This window comes from Gossypium hirsutum, chromosome D11 (assembly GCF_007990345.1).
Source record: "Gossypium hirsutum isolate 1008001.06 chromosome D11, Gossypium_hirsutum_v2.1, whole genome shotgun sequence".
Classification (NCBI taxonomy): Eukaryota; Viridiplantae; Streptophyta; class Magnoliopsida; order Malvales; family Malvaceae; genus Gossypium; species Gossypium hirsutum.
Window position 1 is genome coordinate 5,368,324 of NC_053447.1, and position 18,303 is coordinate 5,386,626.

An 18,303-nucleotide genomic window follows, 5' to 3' on the forward strand; every position below is an offset into this window, starting at 1 on the left:
AATAAAAATAACCTCAAATGATATTACTTATTTTGCTTATGAACGAACATTTCCATAATTTCTGAAACTTGTAACACCAAACTAATCAAAAAATTTAAATAATAGTATAGATAAACAATTATATTTATCTATAATTACTTTTTTTTTAAATGTCTAATTGACCTATTGAATTGCACAGAGTCAAAATTATTTTTTATATATTGAATTGTACAAAATCAAAGGTTATATATTACATTACTACACGAAAATAGCTACTGTGTTCCATTTTTTTCCTGTCGTGGCTTGGTAAAAGTTGCTACTTTCTGCCTTTTAGAAGCAAGGAAACAATGCAAAATTAGTTGCTGGGCATAATCTAGTCGAGTTGGCATTAATATAATATATATATATATAACAGATTCAATTTTTTAACTCAAATAATCGACCCCAATCACATAGAATTCCTACGAGATTTTTAGTTAATCAAATCAGATTTGAGGCAAAAAAAAAAACCCTTTATTTTACTTTTAACAAATTATATCCATTCGAAAAGAATAACAAAATCCCAAAAATATTATTCCAGTTTGCATCTCACACCACTACCCAGCAAGCTGGATCGGGATCGTGACAAATTTTATATAAAAAAATTTTTTGTTTAATCTCATCACTGTGTTTCATTTGGTTTTTCGTGAATATAAGACCCAAATGCGTTCTTTCCCGTTGTGAAAACCAAAAGAGAATCAGACAGGCAGACATGGAAAATTGACGATGATGATAACGACGATATACTAATAAGGGCTGAGATATATTACAGCATTGGGGGACAAAAATATTGATACAGTTTGTAATTACAAACTCAACACAGCTGCCTGCCTTTAAACAAAATATTTGAACACAAAAGCGACCAAGCTAGCTAGCTCGAAAAGTTACGGCTTTGCCAAGATAGCCGGTCTTAAAATAATAATAAATAATATCACTACACAATATCAATAGTTAATACTGAGTTAACCATGTACCTTGTTAAAGAATAAACCTCTCTTTTTCCCTTTCTTCCTCCCACCAGCCTGTGCAAGCTATATCACATGAAAAATATCTTGTAAGCCCATCATGCTGCAAGGATTACAAACCCTATCAAAACAAGCCTACAACATCTATTATAAATGCTAGAAACTCGGCTAATCGTTTTCTTTTCTTTTTTTTTTAATATGATGCCAAAATCTCAGGTTATTCGCATAGAAAACCTGGCTTAGATGCATTACAAAACCATACCAAAATATCAAAATAGATTCTCATCCTTTAAACTAGTTGAAACAACGAAACCAAAAATAAATGGTAGTGGAAAAGTTTTTTTTTTTGTCATCAAAGATAAGTTTGAATTCTTGTATGACTTTTTGGTGCGCTAAAATGGTAAACAAAATTTTAATTGTTTGGTTGGAGCCTTATACAGTTACTGGCCAAATTTGAGTGCCAAAACCAAGAAGACAGAAAGGGAAGGTGTCATCCTTGGATCCAGAAAAAGATAATACAGGCCTAAATCAAATTAATTTTGAAGGCATAGGACTTGAGGTGCTCTAAGTCTTCTATTTTAGAGTAGAATGACAGTCAACCAGTCCAGAATGACATAAGGTATAACTAAGGCAATAACCAAGAAATTTTGGCAAATACATAGCAAGTCATGTTCAAGAGCAGATTCATGCAACTGAAGCAGAACATTAGAAATTGTACTAGTACAATTTTTTTAAGAACTAGGAAAATTATTATTGGACCCCATAGTATTATTATTGCTATCCTGTCTGTAAACTTGAAAGAAATATCTGAAAGTAGATTTACAAATCCAAGATGCAGAAAAACAATTAGTTTGAAGCTCTTAAATTATTTTGGAATTTTTACTGTGGCAGTGAGCATGCAAGTTGGTACTCTTTCAAAGAGAAAAATGGATAGAAGGGAAGAGTAATACCCGTATGATAAATAATCTCAAGGTGAGCACAAGTGCATCTCTTGAACTGCACAAATGAAATGTAAACATAAATACAATACCCTCTGCAGACTCACTGTGGGTGAAAAGTAAAATAATATAATATAATATAGTTGTACCTTTTCACAACATTCTGTCTAGAGAGATTAAAGAGACAAAGGTATGGATGTATTAGCGTATTGGTGTTTAGAGAAGACAGAAAAAGGGGAACAAGTGTAATGTTTAACTGAAAAGACACCAAGTTGGCATGCACCGATTTCAAGATCTGGCATTATATATTTGAATATAAGCTGAATCATAATCATTCTATATATTTAGGCCTCCATTCAAGGCGAGTTTAGTGCTAGACACTTAGAAGATAGTGTTTTGTGTCCTCAGAGCCAAGAATCAATTCATATCAATATTTCCTCTTATTTAATCAGCGCTCCAACTTCAATAACTTTTCAGCTAACTGCCATTACAAGTACATAATGGACATAACCTTGGGCATAATATCTATGAAATCTACATGGAATTCTGGCCTTCTTATTTGCTCTCTCACTGTATTTCAGATCGGCAACAAGCTTTGGCATACTCCATAAACGTGCAAAAAAGGCTCTGAATTTTTTATGTTAAAACAAACCTGCCTAGCTATTAATTTCAAATTTCCCACTGATCGTGTCCCTTTCAATTTCACTTTCTTCCAGTATTATTCCCCCCCCCACCCCTTTTAATTCTCTCATCACATGCAACATTGTACATAGAGGTAGATGGAATAAGTAATCAAAAGTGATTATTTGGTATTACCCATATTCAGAGGAAAGAGTCAAGGATTATACTCACTGAACTCAGAATGCATAATGCCAGTGAACCGAAATGTTAAACTTGTGTCTATCTAGAATAGGATTCCGTATAAATGGCTTCGATTTTGTATGCTCACACAAACAAAGGAGGTGGGAGGAAGAAACACAGCCTGTTAGAATTGGCGAATAACAACCATTTTCAACCCTTCTATATTTTGATGCAGAAGTGGAGTTAAATAAGGTTTTAATGCTACATAACATTGAGCCTACCACTGCCATCAGAGCTTCCTAATGATAGTATATATCATAAGTAACCTAGGTAGATATTAGGTAAATGCTTGGAAGGTCCATTGGGCTTTGATTGCAAAAATAGAGGCACCCACCTCACAACCATAGCCCCCACCCCAAAATTCCTGAGCATAAAACTTCCAGGATGAAACATCAAAGAAGATTATGGAAGTCTCCATTTGGATAAAATGGAAGTACCTTGCTTGTTCTTAGAATAATATTTTGCGAACTATAAGAGGTGTTCCTCAAATTTACTTTGCTTATGGATTTGGAGCTTGTTAATTTCTTAATCCGCAATTATTTATTTCTTACAGGAGAAACTTCAAACTTACCAGCTAATATCTGGAGAGCTGCTATCAGCTCGTAACAGACGCTGAGCACCATTTGATCCAATAATCATAAACTCTGTAGGCTCTCCAAATGTTATCTTAATCTAAAGAAAACAATAAACACAAAATAAATATATATATAAATACATGATAATGTAATTTTGAAAGTACTTGCTATCCCTAATGCTTCAGGAAAAAGAAAAGATATATCAAAAGCAGACAAGATCAGTGAACCCAATTCCATTATTTCCATCAGAAAGATACAAATGGGCACAAGTGTATTAAGTCAATTTGTTAACTGCACAAAGGATAGCTGTTTTGAACAGACAAGAAATGTAGAATATGATATGGAACATCATAAAGTGAATATTAACTATCATTAGGATCTAAAAGGCCACCTCTAAGCTATTTTTACACTAGTCTAATCCTGGATCCCTATCATTATAATAAAACAATAAGACCTCTTGTGATATTTGATTTCCTGCAACAACTCAACTTTATCCTGCTAGATTCATTTATGACAAATAACCTCAAAAACTACTTTAAATGAGGTTAGCTTTACTTCAACATGATTAATTAAGAAGAGGCGGCAGGGGAAGTCAAATATACATGTTTGTCCATAAAGTAGAAAAAAAAAAAAAAAGCAATGTTATGAAACTGTGTAAAACAAGGCATAGAGGGTACTGAGGTTTATACTAATGTGCATGATCTTAGTGAAATGTTGAAGTCCACAGTGCTCAAAGCAACTCCTCTCCAACAGAGAGAAGCCTCTGAAGTACGCTGCATCATGAACTCTATGCATCCAAATCGATTGGAGTTATTATATGAATACTGGACTATAGAACAACCAGATGTGAAGTTTAATGCTGAGAAGCTTAGGGATCCAGTGAAGGAAAACAAGGTCTCATACTTCAGGGATTTTTTTTATTCTCTTTGAATCATCCAATTCCCCTGTTTTTCTCATGATTTCCATCAACTTAGATCTCAAATTTGCTGTAAATCTGAACCTCCTACTCCAGCATCATTCCAATAGGATCTCCAAAGAACAAGTAAATTATGAGTCATACCTCAGTGTTTGGATGAAACTTGTCAGTGACTACAAGACCATGGGGTCCACTACACTTAATAGTATAACCATCCCTCTTAATAGCCAATGTAGCCGGCTCCCATATATCTAGATATCCTATCTGTAATATAAAAGAGTTAAAAGTACTCTGTCACATTGTCACATTAAATAAAATTAATAGCTCAAACATATTGTGCTGATAAACAATAGAAAAATTAAATGGAACCATTATCGCACAAGGCAGAAAAAACAACCGTGCAAATGTAGAAGTCATACCGAATATGAAACTTTATATGAAGCATGACCACTATAAAGAGTCTTCTCTATATGGCCTAGCATCTCCGGATCTGTTAAAAGTAGAATGAAAAAAAAGGGAGAAGAGAAAAAGCAGGTAATGAATTTTCTTTATCAAGTGCAAGAAAATGAGTCAAAAAGTTAACAAGAGACTACACAGAGATTCTAGCTATTTTCAAATGATAAAATGCACAGAAATTGTTCAAGCACAGAGAAATATAAGCTTAATCTAGTGTAGAAGAGAACATAGCCAAAGCAGATGCTATGAAAAAACAAAATAAAAACCAAGATCATGCTGATACAAGTAGAACCCCCTCCCCCTTCTTAAGTTGTCATTAATTTCCAAAGCACCAATTATATCTCTAGGATTCAGTTATTAGTAATTGATCCCCCATATGCAAATGATGATGACGATGATACAGTACTGGAAAGTATTGGATAAAAAAGTAATTGGCAGGGGACATTGTAAAGCCAAACCAACATGGATATTGTTGTTGACCAATTGTCAATCTGACAAAAGGGTTGACTGTTGTGTCTATGTTTGTCCGGCACCCTTTATTAGTCAATATTAAACGCAGCAACAATTGCACTATTGAAATCAACTGGAAATTGCTAAGTTCTCTCTGATTTCAGAAAATCATATTTGCAAACATTAGAAAGAAAAGCTGTGCTAGGGAAACATGAAGTAATATCAATATCACTCACCACAAGTGATCTTCTTGTGCTCATTGGCAAAGACCTTCACCAGCTCTCCCTAAATTAACAAAGAAAACAAGTTATACAATATGGAAGGCAACAATAAGAAATAGTGTCCCTATGCAAAAATAGTTCTTCCTGCATATTTCATATTACTGAGTGCAATTTACCCAAAAAAGACTAATTGCAAATTTTTACAACAAAAAACCAGTCTATTCATCTTTATAGATGGCAACCCTCCAGTCTAATTGGCACCTCTTGATGTTATATCAGCAAGGAATAACAAATGCAGATACAAAAATGGAAAGACTTCTTGCAATATAGAAATGAATTGATGATATAACCAGGTCACAAATGCAGGGCATTCAATTGCCAATGCATTAAGGCCCCTATTTCATGGTTCATGTCTGAAACGTACAAAAGAAATGCCGGTTTTTGATTTTCTTTTTCATAATAAAATATGATCTCAGGCTACATCATGGAAAGAGAAGCCTCCTGCCCCCCTACTCTACTTCTCTCATCCCAAGAATCAAACTCAAGAGCCACAAGTTAAAGGCTCAGGTTCTTAGATGGTAGCATGTCCCTTAGGGATAGAATTATGGACTTCGATGATTGCACAATTAATTCTCCCATCAATCAAAGCTTTTTTTTAATAAGGGGAGAGTGTAAGGGATGTCCAAGGATTGAACCCGGGACCTAATGTCAACCAGGACTTCATTTCAATGGAAATCCTTTGCCCTTAAGACCACAGGCTCGATTGATATCAATCAAAGCATTTTGACTTGAGGCGTTTTTTAAAAGAATACAGGATATAAATAATTTCAGCATAAATTAATCTAATTTTGGGAGAGAACTAACATATTGAGGCAATTAACAAGGAAATGTTGGGAAAATATGTTGTGATCTAGGAATTAAGAATGGTAGGTATCGTTGGAAAGAAGTTAATCCTTGAGTTGATGAGTAGCATTATGAGAAGTCAATATTAGAAACCACTTAAACCGAAAAGCCTGGCTAATAGGTTGTAGGGGACCTTCATGTGCATGTCTCTTTCAAATCTTAGTTGCAACCAATAAAGGATCAACCTCAACAAATCTCATGTTCAGATGTTAGTCATGATTAAGCCCCTATGTGTGAGTAAACAATGTAGTACTCAATGTTGGAACTCCTTGTTGCCCATTATTCTCTTTGCCAACTCCACAACGCCATCACAAGGCTAAGCCACATAATAAAAGAGATTATTCTGAAAGCAAAGAGAAATCACTTATGTAGCAAAAATATAAGAACTAAATCAGCATTAGCTTTGCTAATTTTTTCCAGCATATAACCCCTGAAGATCTTATGAGGCAAAGTTATGTGAACCATGCAATTTTTGTCCAATAGAGCTTAGTAAGAAAAAAGATTAACACTTAAAGGCTCACTTCAACCAATAGATGAATAGGAACGGATTCCAATCTGATGCAAATAGCACAACTGCACACAAGGACTTTACAAGGTTTTTCTTTTTCTACCATTTCTTTTTATTGTTGTTTGCTTCCACATTAGTTAGAGATGGAATTCCATCACAACATGTATCATTTTGTATTTACATGAAAACAAACCCACTATTAAGAAAAAGAAGAGAATGAATTCAGAATGACCAATTGTTGAATATGAAGTTATGACTGTTACGTGCTAAACATACATATAGAAAATATGATAACTCTGCAATGCAAACTATCAAATACATGGATTTAGTTAAATAGGTATTCAAAGGTGAATATAAAATAAGTGGCTGCATCCTCAAAAAGTTCTTTCTTTCGATGTTCTAAACTCACCTTGCAATTTGTCCGATGATGCTCATAAGTCACCCTTTACCATATTCATAGGTTAAAACAAAAATGCGAAGGATAACATGCTACATATGAATGCACAAGGTTCCAGTTATGGAAAATGACATTAAAGCCAATACCTTGCGATTCCTGTTATCTAGAGGCTGGACTTCAATAGCAAGGTATGTATCAACATCATCAGCAGTAACAAGATAGTTTGGTTGCTTTGCTCCTGTTTTCCAAAACTCCTTTAGAAACATATTCAATGAATAACAGGGATTACATGGGAAGATAAATTAGAGAACCTCACAAAGATTAAGGATAAGAAACTACCATTAATATAATTAACAGATCCATCTTCCATATGACGCACCCACTGCCATTGCAAGCACATTACCGCATTATATATTCATACTTCCGAATCTAGAGAAATATTATCTAATGCAAGGCATCTCCAAATACATCGAAGAAGTACTTGTTCCCAATATCCTAAATGCTTAAAACAGTGGATAAAATAAATCCTGAAAAGGCACCTCAAAATTACAGCTGGTAGTTCCATTAATAGAATATCCGCATGCCTGGAGTTCCCTTCCTGGATAAGCTTCACCAGAAATTTGGAGACCTTCTATAGCTGGAAGTGGGTCATCCTCTGCAGCTGCAGAATGCAATAAACAATTTAAGATAGTCCTAAAAGTGCTTGCAACCACTAAAGCACTGTAACACTGTACCCTCAGAGAAAGAAGACGAAGGCTCCTCAAGAACCGGTGGTAGATAAGGAGGGTACGATGGACCGGGCTCATCATTTGCAGCGGCATAAGGAGAGTTTCCTGAACCCCAGTTGGAGGGAGGTTCTCTTTCATTCTGGTGTCCCTCAGCTTCAGGATAATCCATCTCACTACTGCTAACAGGGTCACGAAATGTAACTTGTTTATTAATTGTATCTTCACCATATCTTGTAATATGGGTGTCACTGGGAATAACTGCCGGCTGTGTTGGTATCTCATTGGGAGTGGAAGCCCTGGAAACCATTAACATCAACCCTTTTTTCAGTTTGACATATTTAAATGATGTCATACCCTTGTCATAAAAAAATGCTCACCATGTCCTCACAGAAAATTCTACACGTCTTCAATCAAACAAAAACTACAAGAAAATGTACCTCAATAATCTTTTTCATCTTGACTAACAACTTCAGTGTCCTAATTTGACTATTTCTCAAAAATGCTTTTATGCATATCAGTTATAAGGAATTACTTGGCTCGCAAATCTTGACAAAAAGGCCACATTTCTCTACTGGGATTCCCTAATAATGAGGTGAACTGAATTCTCTTTCTCTTCATATTTAAATTTATTTAGCTTTAAAATCTGCAAATAGCTTCTCTCAACTTTATCTCGAATGCAAAAGATAAACTAATTAGAGTTATTAATTCCGCTCATGGAAATGATTATTTTGAATAATACTAACAAAAATATTAATATTCATAAGCAGAAAATGAAACAATACTAAGGAAGAAAATACTCAGTAATACTATAATACATAATTAACCAAATTGAGACAAATTAATTATAGAAAGAATCTGGATTTCCTTGCATACAAAGGTAAGCTGCAGAAGCTATTGTTTCACCTCCAAGTCATACAAAGGACAAATACAGCAGAAAGAACTTCATATGGCTTTTAGCAGTCCAAAAAGCAGGCAAACTTCCATAAAAAAGAAATATCTCTTAGTTACATTAATATGACAGGGGACATCAGAGAAGGGACAACTCCAGCTATTTAAGTTTCCAATTAAGTTTAATTCATATCAAGATCCATTTAAGAGTTTAATATTTTGCTTGAACTATTAGTAAACTAAATAAGCATATTCAAGAAAATATTGCAAAGGATAGGCCAGCTGAGGATGAAACAACCAAGAAGCTTATTCCCAATGGCAACAAGGCAAAGTATAATGAAGACATCGGTTTTAGATTAAACAATTCAAAACATGTGAAGCACAATTCTGATAGATCTATTAGTGATATGAATAAAAAATATATGTTAGTAATAAAATAAGAATGATGTGAAAATTTTTTAGTATAGGAATCCTAGGCATGATATGTTTCAGCATCTTCAATTTATGATCAAGAAAGCAAGCAAGCTTGATTGACATTTATGAGATCAGAGTGTTGATCATAGAACAGCAGCTGCAGAACAGAAAGCATACCAATATAGTTAACCAGTAGACAGATAATCAAATGTGGAGGCAGTATAATGTCACAATGGAAGGTTCACATTGGTGCATCATGGATATTTAGCTTTAGAATTATTTATGTATACATGACAACAAAAAGAATTCAATGAAAACAGAACCCACCAACAAATGCAGATGGTTGTAATTTGTACATTCAGTTCATAGTAGCAGTCTCCATTTGACCAGGCTCACCTGCTTGCTATAGGTGAATACCTCCCCAAATCATCAGGTTCCAAATTTTTAGATGCAACACCACCACCCAAGCCACCTTGCTGCTGACTGGGTACATCCCATTTAAAGTCTTTTTGAGCATCAGAAATTAACTGCGTCTTTCCTAGGGAATATGTTGGTTGTGGCACCAATTCAAGGCCATTTTTGCTCTAAAACAAAGAATAGGACTTTAAGAAAATCGTTATGATATAAAAGTACAATCAAAAGAAGAAATATGAGCATACTGATGTAGGCAGTGTGGCACCAAGGGAATGTAATGGAGATTGGGGGGGAAAATTGGAATGATTGACATCCGACCGCCAAGGTGCCAATTGATATTGTGACTCCTTAAGCTTTGACTAAGGCCACAAAAGAAAAAGACAAACATGATTAAGTATTTAGAAAAAAAATATACAGATTACAAATTAACCCAGTTTAACTCCACCAGAACTGAAGAAAAAAGGTATGTCTCCAGCTATTATAAAGAACTTCATTTCCACAAACATACCTCAATAACTATAAGTTTCTCTTGCAGATGTTTAAATAGAACCTGCAAAAGTCAAGTACTAACCTCATGCTTCTGATTTAAAGAAAAGAAACATAAATGTTTTGACTTATTAAAAATAATTGTTCACTCTTCTGTCTTGTGCCATTGCTTTATCTAATATATGCCTCATTCGTTTCTACTCAGTCTCCTCAGAGATATCAAGGTAAAAAAGCAAATAGAAGCTAGGTATATTATATACTTTGCTACAGATAATGTTAATAAACTGTAGGATCAAAACATTATTATGACCGCTAAAACATCCCTCAAATTATAAGAATGAAAACACACCCACAAGCATACAAATAAAAGGCAATTTTGAAATAGAGAAAATAAAAAAATTGCAGGACTGGAAACAAAATCATCTCCCAGTTGTCTAAAAGACTTTAATGCCAATAAAACTCCAAAGATACATGAATGGAACACACTTTTTTAAATAAATTCTAAGAATGCTATCTTATTTTATCATATTCATCAGAAATTAGCCTAACTACAGTCAAAATGACTCAATCAAATGCAAATCATCAGCAGATACAATGATTTGATAGAACAAGGATATCAAAGCAGAGACTTCTTCTTTCGAGAGATAAGATGCTCATACCAACAACGACTATTTCAGTATCTGAGGAGGGGATATCTGCCCCCATGAATAGCATTAAGCTTGCCACTTGCATTTTGATATTGTTGATAGGATTAAATAGAACACTTCCATTTGAATTGATGAAATAAATCATATTAATATAGATACAAAATACAGACTACATCCCAGTTTTACAGCAAGTTGATATGGATTTTGCAACAAAACAGATTGTATGAGTAAAAATCCATTGATGCAATTGGAATGCATTAAGAGACTGACCTTGACATTGCTTACAATGGACTGAGCATCAGGTACTGGTGGCTGCAGGGAATATTCTGTCAGAAGGGGAAGCAAAGATGAAATAAAAGTTGTTCTTTCTTGCTGGGCGGCCTGAAAGAACCAGAAGTAGAACATTGAAATGAAAATGGATTCTAAAACAGATAAAATCATCAGCATTGTATCAATATGCAATATCAAAATATATGGCACCAAGACCACACAAGATGATGATAGAAAATCTTCTAAAATGAAAAGAAGTGTGAAGAAAAAAGGTAATTTTACATGTGAAATAGTTAGAGAATTAATGATGAGAAATATTAACACAGAAAACATGGTTCAATGCTCAAATAGGATACAGGCACATATCCAATAATGTCAAAACGAATATACATATAAACATATATATTAACAATAAAAACACCTGTAACTGATATGCAAGACGAATATTTTCCTCTATGATGTCTTGCCTATAAGAGAGAGCTTTTGATGCGGCATCAACAAGATCCTGTTGTTGCTGATCAAAGGCCTGATGTTAACATTTTTCAAAAATTATTTTATAAATTAGTTCTCCTTTACAGAACAAGAAAACAAATAAGGTGAAGAGAATGAGTGATTGTGTGAATGGAAGGAAAAGCTAGAACCTACCAATCGCATGTAGGAAATGCGCTTTTCAAGAGCATATTTTTCATTGCGTATTTGTGCTTCCTGTGATTAACCATGAATTATTAAAGAATCGAAAACTAAAACATTTTCAATGAAGATATAAAGGGGAAAAGAAGCAAGAGACAACCTTGACAGAAAATTCAGCAAGCTGTTTGCGCAACTGCAAAATCTCTTCTTCTTGTTCCCGTACCTTTAGGGTAACATCCTGGAGAGAAATAGTAGTTACTCGGTCTATATAAGAAGGGGGGGGAATTGCACGGTAAAAGGGCATGAAAGAACTATTTACTTTGGGAATCGGCATGAGACCTTGAGGCAATGTAGAATCATATTCTCCATCTAATTGACGCCTACCATATTAAAACAAGTAAACCAGAAAAATGGTACATTTCATGTTATAACACCTCCAGTTATTATAGCTACATGGCGCCACGTAAAAAAGAAGTACCTGGTAGGGGGAAAAGAGACAGCTGATAAAGGTGAAGAGGGAAAAGAAAAAGGAAGGCCCTTGTTATTGTCAGAAGAAGAAGAAGCAGGTGCAGTGAAAGTTCCATTAAAATCGGTATTGGCAGCTTTGTCAGCTGAAGCATTCAGATTACTACCACCATCCACTTTCTGATTACCATTAAATATAAATAAATTCGCGCAGAAATAAAGCATAACAACCATATAGAGCTTAATTTGATTAAAATGAAGAAAAAAAAGGTTAATTTTCCTACATATTTTTCGAGTTGCTCAATTTTTTTCTGGAGTTCAGACCTTAATCGATTGTTCTCTTCCGCCTGCAACACAAAGAATAAATTATCATTCTATTATTACTACTATTCAAAGAAGAAGAAGAAGAAGACCTGTTGTTTAATGGTGGCTTCGGCGGCCTCAACGGCTTTCATGACCTGAAACAAGCTATCGTCGTTGAAGAGCTCCTTGTCGTTGAGGGCCAATCCCGATAATTTGCCCGCCAATTTCCCACCGTGACCGTTCTCCATGCCCCTACTCCCACCGATTGATTCTCAATAATCAAAATCTCAAATCAAATCTCGATGATGCTGACCCTTTTTGTCCCAAAAACCCGAACCTAACAAATTTCAAATTTCAAAGAAAATTGTGCATGAAATGGGGAAAAGCAATGAAATAAGTGGGAGTGGCGGAGGAAAGGGAAGAGGAAGGCGAGAGTGTGCCTGCGTGTTAACTAAGACAATATATTTCATTACAGCACCCGGCAACGATTCACCCATGCCAATAGTATTAATTTCTATAATTATTATTATATTCAATTTCCTAAGTTTTCACAAACAAATTATAATTATATTATACTAATTAGGTAATATTTAATTATTATATTTATATGATAAATCAAAGAAATAGAAATGCAGCGCGATAAGGGCTGACTCTTTCCTCCACTCATTGGTTCTTGCTCTTGAAAGGTGGCGATAACGTATTTGCTTAAATCCATTTTTAAACATCAAAGGATAATAACTAAGTGTTTTTTTATATTCATTTTACGATTTTATTTAAATTATTTCTTTTAGAGTTACAATAATGATGGTTAAAATTCAAATCTAAGTTCATCGCGCTCAGCATTTTTTATAATTATAAATCAAATTAGATATTAAAATAATCAACCCCATTCAAATTTCAATTAATTTGATACCTTCATTATTTTCACTATTTTAAATATATATTATTTATTTCATGCTATCAAAATTATAAGTTGAATACAAAAATATAATATAATTTTAACTCAAAAATATATTAAAGTGAACACATTAAGTAATATCCTAATCAAATTCGATTAAATTTTATAATAAAAAAAATCAATCAAACATTACAATTCAAAATCAATACTTTAGTTTTCGAAGTTTTCTTTCAATTTCTTCTTCCTTTTTGCTTTTTGATTAAAAATAGGAGAAAATGCATTGTTTAAGTTAATCTGTCGAACCAAACCCAACTCGTCAAATAAAGTTATAAATCAATCTGCATACTTTCTGTTAGGGATGAGTGTTTGACCAAATAGACTCAACTGAAATAATTTTGAGTTTACGAGTCTCATTTCATCATCCTAAGTCGATTTGAATTTTTTTTAAATGGAGTCTAATTGAATCAAATGAAATTGTTTGAGTTAAATTAAAATAAGTTTAACATGTCAAATATTGTTACGATATAACTAATTGTATGTTAGAGCATATAAATTTGAAAGCATATATTTTTTAAAACTCTTTCAGAGCAAAATAAGAGAAAAAAAAGGTACTTTAGTATGATAAACTTGAATAACTTAATTCAATTAACTCAAAATTTAAAATTTTCCGAATTGAATCGAATTTGACCCATTTCTATTTTTTATTTATTAAATAGTGAATTAAGCTTGATATTAATTAAATTGACAAAGGAAGCGTGTAATGGGAGTTGGGCAGAAATGATGGATATTATCATTAGAGCTAAGCTAGGAGGCTTTAATTCAAAGCATCAACAACACACGTTAGTGGGACAATATGATTTCACGTTAACAGTAATGGAGGAAAAATATTGAAAAACTCGGGATAAAATCAAACAATTAAATCCCTCACACTGGCCCAACTATGTCAATCAACAATACAGCTTTGTTGGGCCTGTTTTCTTTTAACTACAAAACCAATCCGTTATTTAGATATATTAAAATCAAATAAAAGTAGAATGAAAAATTCATTAATTAAATAATTAGCCTTTGAGTCATCACAATTTGAGAGAGAGCATGGGTGGTTACATAGGAATTCAACATTGATTTTTTTATGTCAAATTTACGACAACCCCTACCACTGTGATTGTATCTATTATTTTCGCTTTAAAATTATTGTTTAGATTAAAAATGGATTAGTGTTCCGATTTAAATAAAGAGAATGAACCGATTTTTTATCTAATCACTTGAAACTAGGGTTAAACAGGGAATTGGGAACCAGGAAAGTCAGTCTGTTTGATTTATTAGCCCATAAATTAATACTTTGGCCCAAAGCCATTGTATAAGGCTCGGAAAGAATGGCCCAGTGGAAAACTCAAAACCTACCCTAAAACAATGAAGAAAAAAAATATAAGGGTGTAAAAACTTAAAAAAAAAAAAAACAATTAAGCCTGTGTTTTCTTTCACTCATTTGAGTGCTTGAACTTTCACAATGTATTAAAAAAACCCTTAATTTTTTTTTAAAAAAGTAATTAACACTCTGCTTTTATTTTTGCACTAAATTAGATACTTGAACTTTTAAAATATATCAAAAAGGCCTTCAAACTTTTTCAAAAAAGCAATTACTCCTTTTTTTTTTGCACTCAATTGGATACTTGAACCACATTTAATATTTTTCAGTTAAAATCACCACGTGTCGCAACCACAACGTGACATATGACAAAAGAATGATAAAAAATAAAAATCACTAAAAGTTATAAAATGACTAAATTTTAATGAAAATATTTAAACTTTATTAAAAGTTAGAAGAAAAATTACAAAATTTGTTAAAAAATTATAATATATATAGAAATATAGAAAAATTATAAAATTTTATAACGTCGTAAAAAAATTATAAAAAGGTAAAGAAATATAAAATGCGTAAAAAAATTATCGTACTAAAAGAAGCATTTTATAATTTTTCTACAATTTTTATTGATTTTTATTTTTATCATTTTTCGCCACGTCACACTATGTTGCGACACATAATGACTTCAACACGAAAAAAACTAAAGGTCATTAACTTTAACGGTCAACGGTTGAAGTTAATGGTTAAAGGGTCTTTTTGATACATTTTATATTTTTTTATGATTTTTATAAAAAAATTACAGTTTTTTATATTTTTTTACGATTTTTTTAAATTTTAATAATTTTGATAACTTTTATTTATTTTTACTTGTTATAATTTTTTTATCACATGTCACGCCGTGGTTGTGACACAGGTGATTTTAATTGAAAAAATTAGGGGCAGCTAAATTTAATGGTCAACTATTAAAGTTAATAATCAATTAGTCTTTTTGATGCATTTTACAATTTAAGTACCTAATTGAGTACAAAAAAAATCAGAGGCTTGATTGCTTTTTTTGATGTATTTTAAAAGTTTAAGTACTTAATTGAGTGTAAAAAGGAAAAGCAATAGTTTAATTTTTTTTAATTTAAAAACTTTTTACACCCTTAAAGAAAAAACTAAAATTCCTAAACTTATAATAGTAATGTCTTAATTTAAGTTTGATGGATGATGTAATAGACTCGTATTAGGCCAATACACTGAACCAAACAATGTATTGAGTGGGGCCATGGAAAAGGGGTGTAATGGCATGCAAATGTTTTAATTTTTTAATTCAATTTGAAATGTATAATTGATATTAAGGTATGGATCCCTTTCTCGATCAAAGCATCGGATTTCTAAATTCTCATAGGGACCACCCGGAATTCCTTTCAGGGCCTGTTGAATTATTTTTATAGATTCCGTCATTTCACTGATTCGGACTAAATAACGAGCTAATGAATCTCCTTCTTTTTGCCACTAGATTTCCCAATCAAATTCGTCGTAACACTCATAATGATCAACTTTCCGAAGATCCATTTATGGCCATAAATATTGTGACCACCACTCCCTTTCCTTGTTCCAACCCATGGTTGCAAACAATCACAATTTTTTTTTTCTTGAAAGATAGTAGTGGGAAATCCCAATACATTTATTGCGCGTGAAGGCATTTTCTGGAAACAACAATGCCTTTACAAGCACTTAAAAGTCATCCTAGTGATACTACTCCGATTGTCCTGATTAAACGAATCCAATATTTTTTACACAAGGAGAACAGTAACTCTTACATTACATATTTAGAGAGTAAAATCAAATTTCATACGATTGCATATATAATTTTATTTTTTTTCCTGGATTGATGATTGGTGAATTGTTTTGAATCGAGATTAAATTATATATTTTTTAAAAATTAAATATGTAATTTTATTATTATATTAATAAAATTTTTATAATTTAAAAAAAATAAATTAACATTTTCTAATTTAAAGTTTATAGATTTTAAATAGAATAAAATATAATATTTTACATTGTAGGGCCCTCACCCCCAACAATACTGTCTTTTTCCTTTTCTAGAAAAAAGGTTGTGGTCTACAAGAATAAATGCATGACCTGAGACACATTTCTATACAGCATTAGTCAATAAAATAAAAATACATGAAATTTTTAGTAGGGTGAAGTTAATCTTTCATTTTTATTCGAGGTCAGGAAGGTATTTATAAGGAAAAGTAGTCTCCAACATGGGACTCATTCATTGAGTTTAGGTGCAATTGTAGAGTGGCGGGTATCATTTTAAAGTATTATTGAATTTAATTTGAATAATTTAATGGGCGTCTTTAAAGAATCTTTCCAATATATATCTTGCAAATTATATAAACTTGAAGATATAATGCTTGAGCGAAAATATAAGATTCAAACTTCTTGAGCCAAACAAGAATAGGGTATGTCGCCATAACTAGCGTAAAGATGTGAAGATGCACATTTTCGACCAACGTCCTTATGTTAACAATTCGTTCTAATTAGACAAGAAAGGGTTACATATTTTAAATATTATGTTTTTATTATTAACTTATATGGATTATAATACAAACTATAAATCTTCTAAAAGTTAAATATTTATATTATTTTATTTTTACGTTTTCAATTTTAAAACATAAATATAATATATTTTAATTAGTACTAACAACTTAGGCATTTTACTCTATATATAAACTATTGATCCGATTAATAGGTACCTATAAATATCAAATATTATTTGAAATTTTTTATATTTAATATAATTAATATTTATTTTATAAATATAAAGCTAATATTCATTAATTAAAAATGTTCAAAAGTTAATTGGGGCACGCAACAAAAACGTGACACTTCAACTTGGGTAGCTAAAGTTTGAGTGAGACACGCAAGTTGCATCTGATAAATAAAAAATAATTAAAGACACGCAACTTACCGTGACTCCTTGAGTACGTGGCTGACCGTTAGCTGGGAATTTCAAATAAGGCGATTCGTGACAAATTATTAAGCTCTACTTACCCTTAATATAGTTAATTGTTTATGCGGAACCACTCCTTAATTTAAATTCGAATTTCAAGCCAGCCCACAAAATGATTAGTGTAAAGCTCGATTGCGATTCGCTAACCTTCAAGGAACTATGCATAAGAAAAATAAAAAGGGTTTAATTCTGTAGCCAGTCCTTGATCTTTTGTAAAGTTTGAAATTTAGTTTTCTTATTTAGAAGGTTGTTAATTTTATTGGGTTAAAATATGTTTCTAATCCTTATACTCTTCATGTATTTGAAAATTAGTCACTCTATTTTTATGTCAAAGAATTTAGTCTATTTACTTTTCATATTTCAATTTTCAGGTCCAATTATTATTATTGTTAAAATTATTCTATTAAATTTGTTAATGTGATAGTTTGAAATAAAAGAATTACTTGATAATTGTGACTTGTGTAGAAAAAAATATGTTGTAATGAATAGTATAGGGACTTAAAGCACATTTTAACCATTTAATTATTGCACTTGTACATCCAATTTGTTGTTACAAAATGCACGTGAAAATTTTCTAATTCT

At 32.3% G+C, this 18,303-nt stretch overlaps 1 protein-coding gene across 10 annotated transcripts; it reads right to left on the minus strand.

Moving 5' to 3' along the window:
- Positions 1 to 123: 123 nt before the first annotated feature.
- LOC107911694 (uncharacterized) lies at positions 124 to 13,188 on the minus strand. 10 transcript variants are annotated; one of them, XM_016839576.2, is made up of 22 exons: positions 12,564 to 13,188; positions 12,435 to 12,497; positions 12,164 to 12,330; positions 12,005 to 12,065; positions 11,846 to 11,923; positions 11,701 to 11,760; positions 11,477 to 11,581; positions 11,056 to 11,166; positions 10,161 to 10,202; positions 9,898 to 10,011; positions 9,635 to 9,822; positions 7,943 to 8,232; positions 7,748 to 7,869; positions 7,548 to 7,590; positions 7,355 to 7,446; positions 5,416 to 5,464; positions 4,693 to 4,763; positions 4,418 to 4,537; positions 3,354 to 3,454; positions 1,934 to 1,979; positions 993 to 1,049; positions 124 to 306 (listed from the first exon to the last, which is right to left on the minus strand). In XM_016839576.2, exons 1-22 carry the CDS (start codon positions 12,699 to 12,701, stop codon positions 238 to 240), a joined length of 2,187 nt encoding a protein of 728 aa, XP_016695065.2. In that variant the 5' UTR covers positions 12,702 to 13,188; the 3' UTR covers positions 124 to 237. The 10 variants fall into 10 exon arrangements, 9 of the variants coding, with proteins under 9 accessions (XP_016695065.2, XP_040961611.1, XP_040961612.1 ...); XM_041105677.1 differs by having other exon boundaries at positions 993 to 1,086; positions 12,564 to 13,134; XM_041105678.1 differs by lacking the exon at positions 10,161 to 10,202 and having other exon boundaries at positions 12,564 to 13,134.
- Positions 13,189 to 18,303: the final 5,115 nt, after the last annotated feature.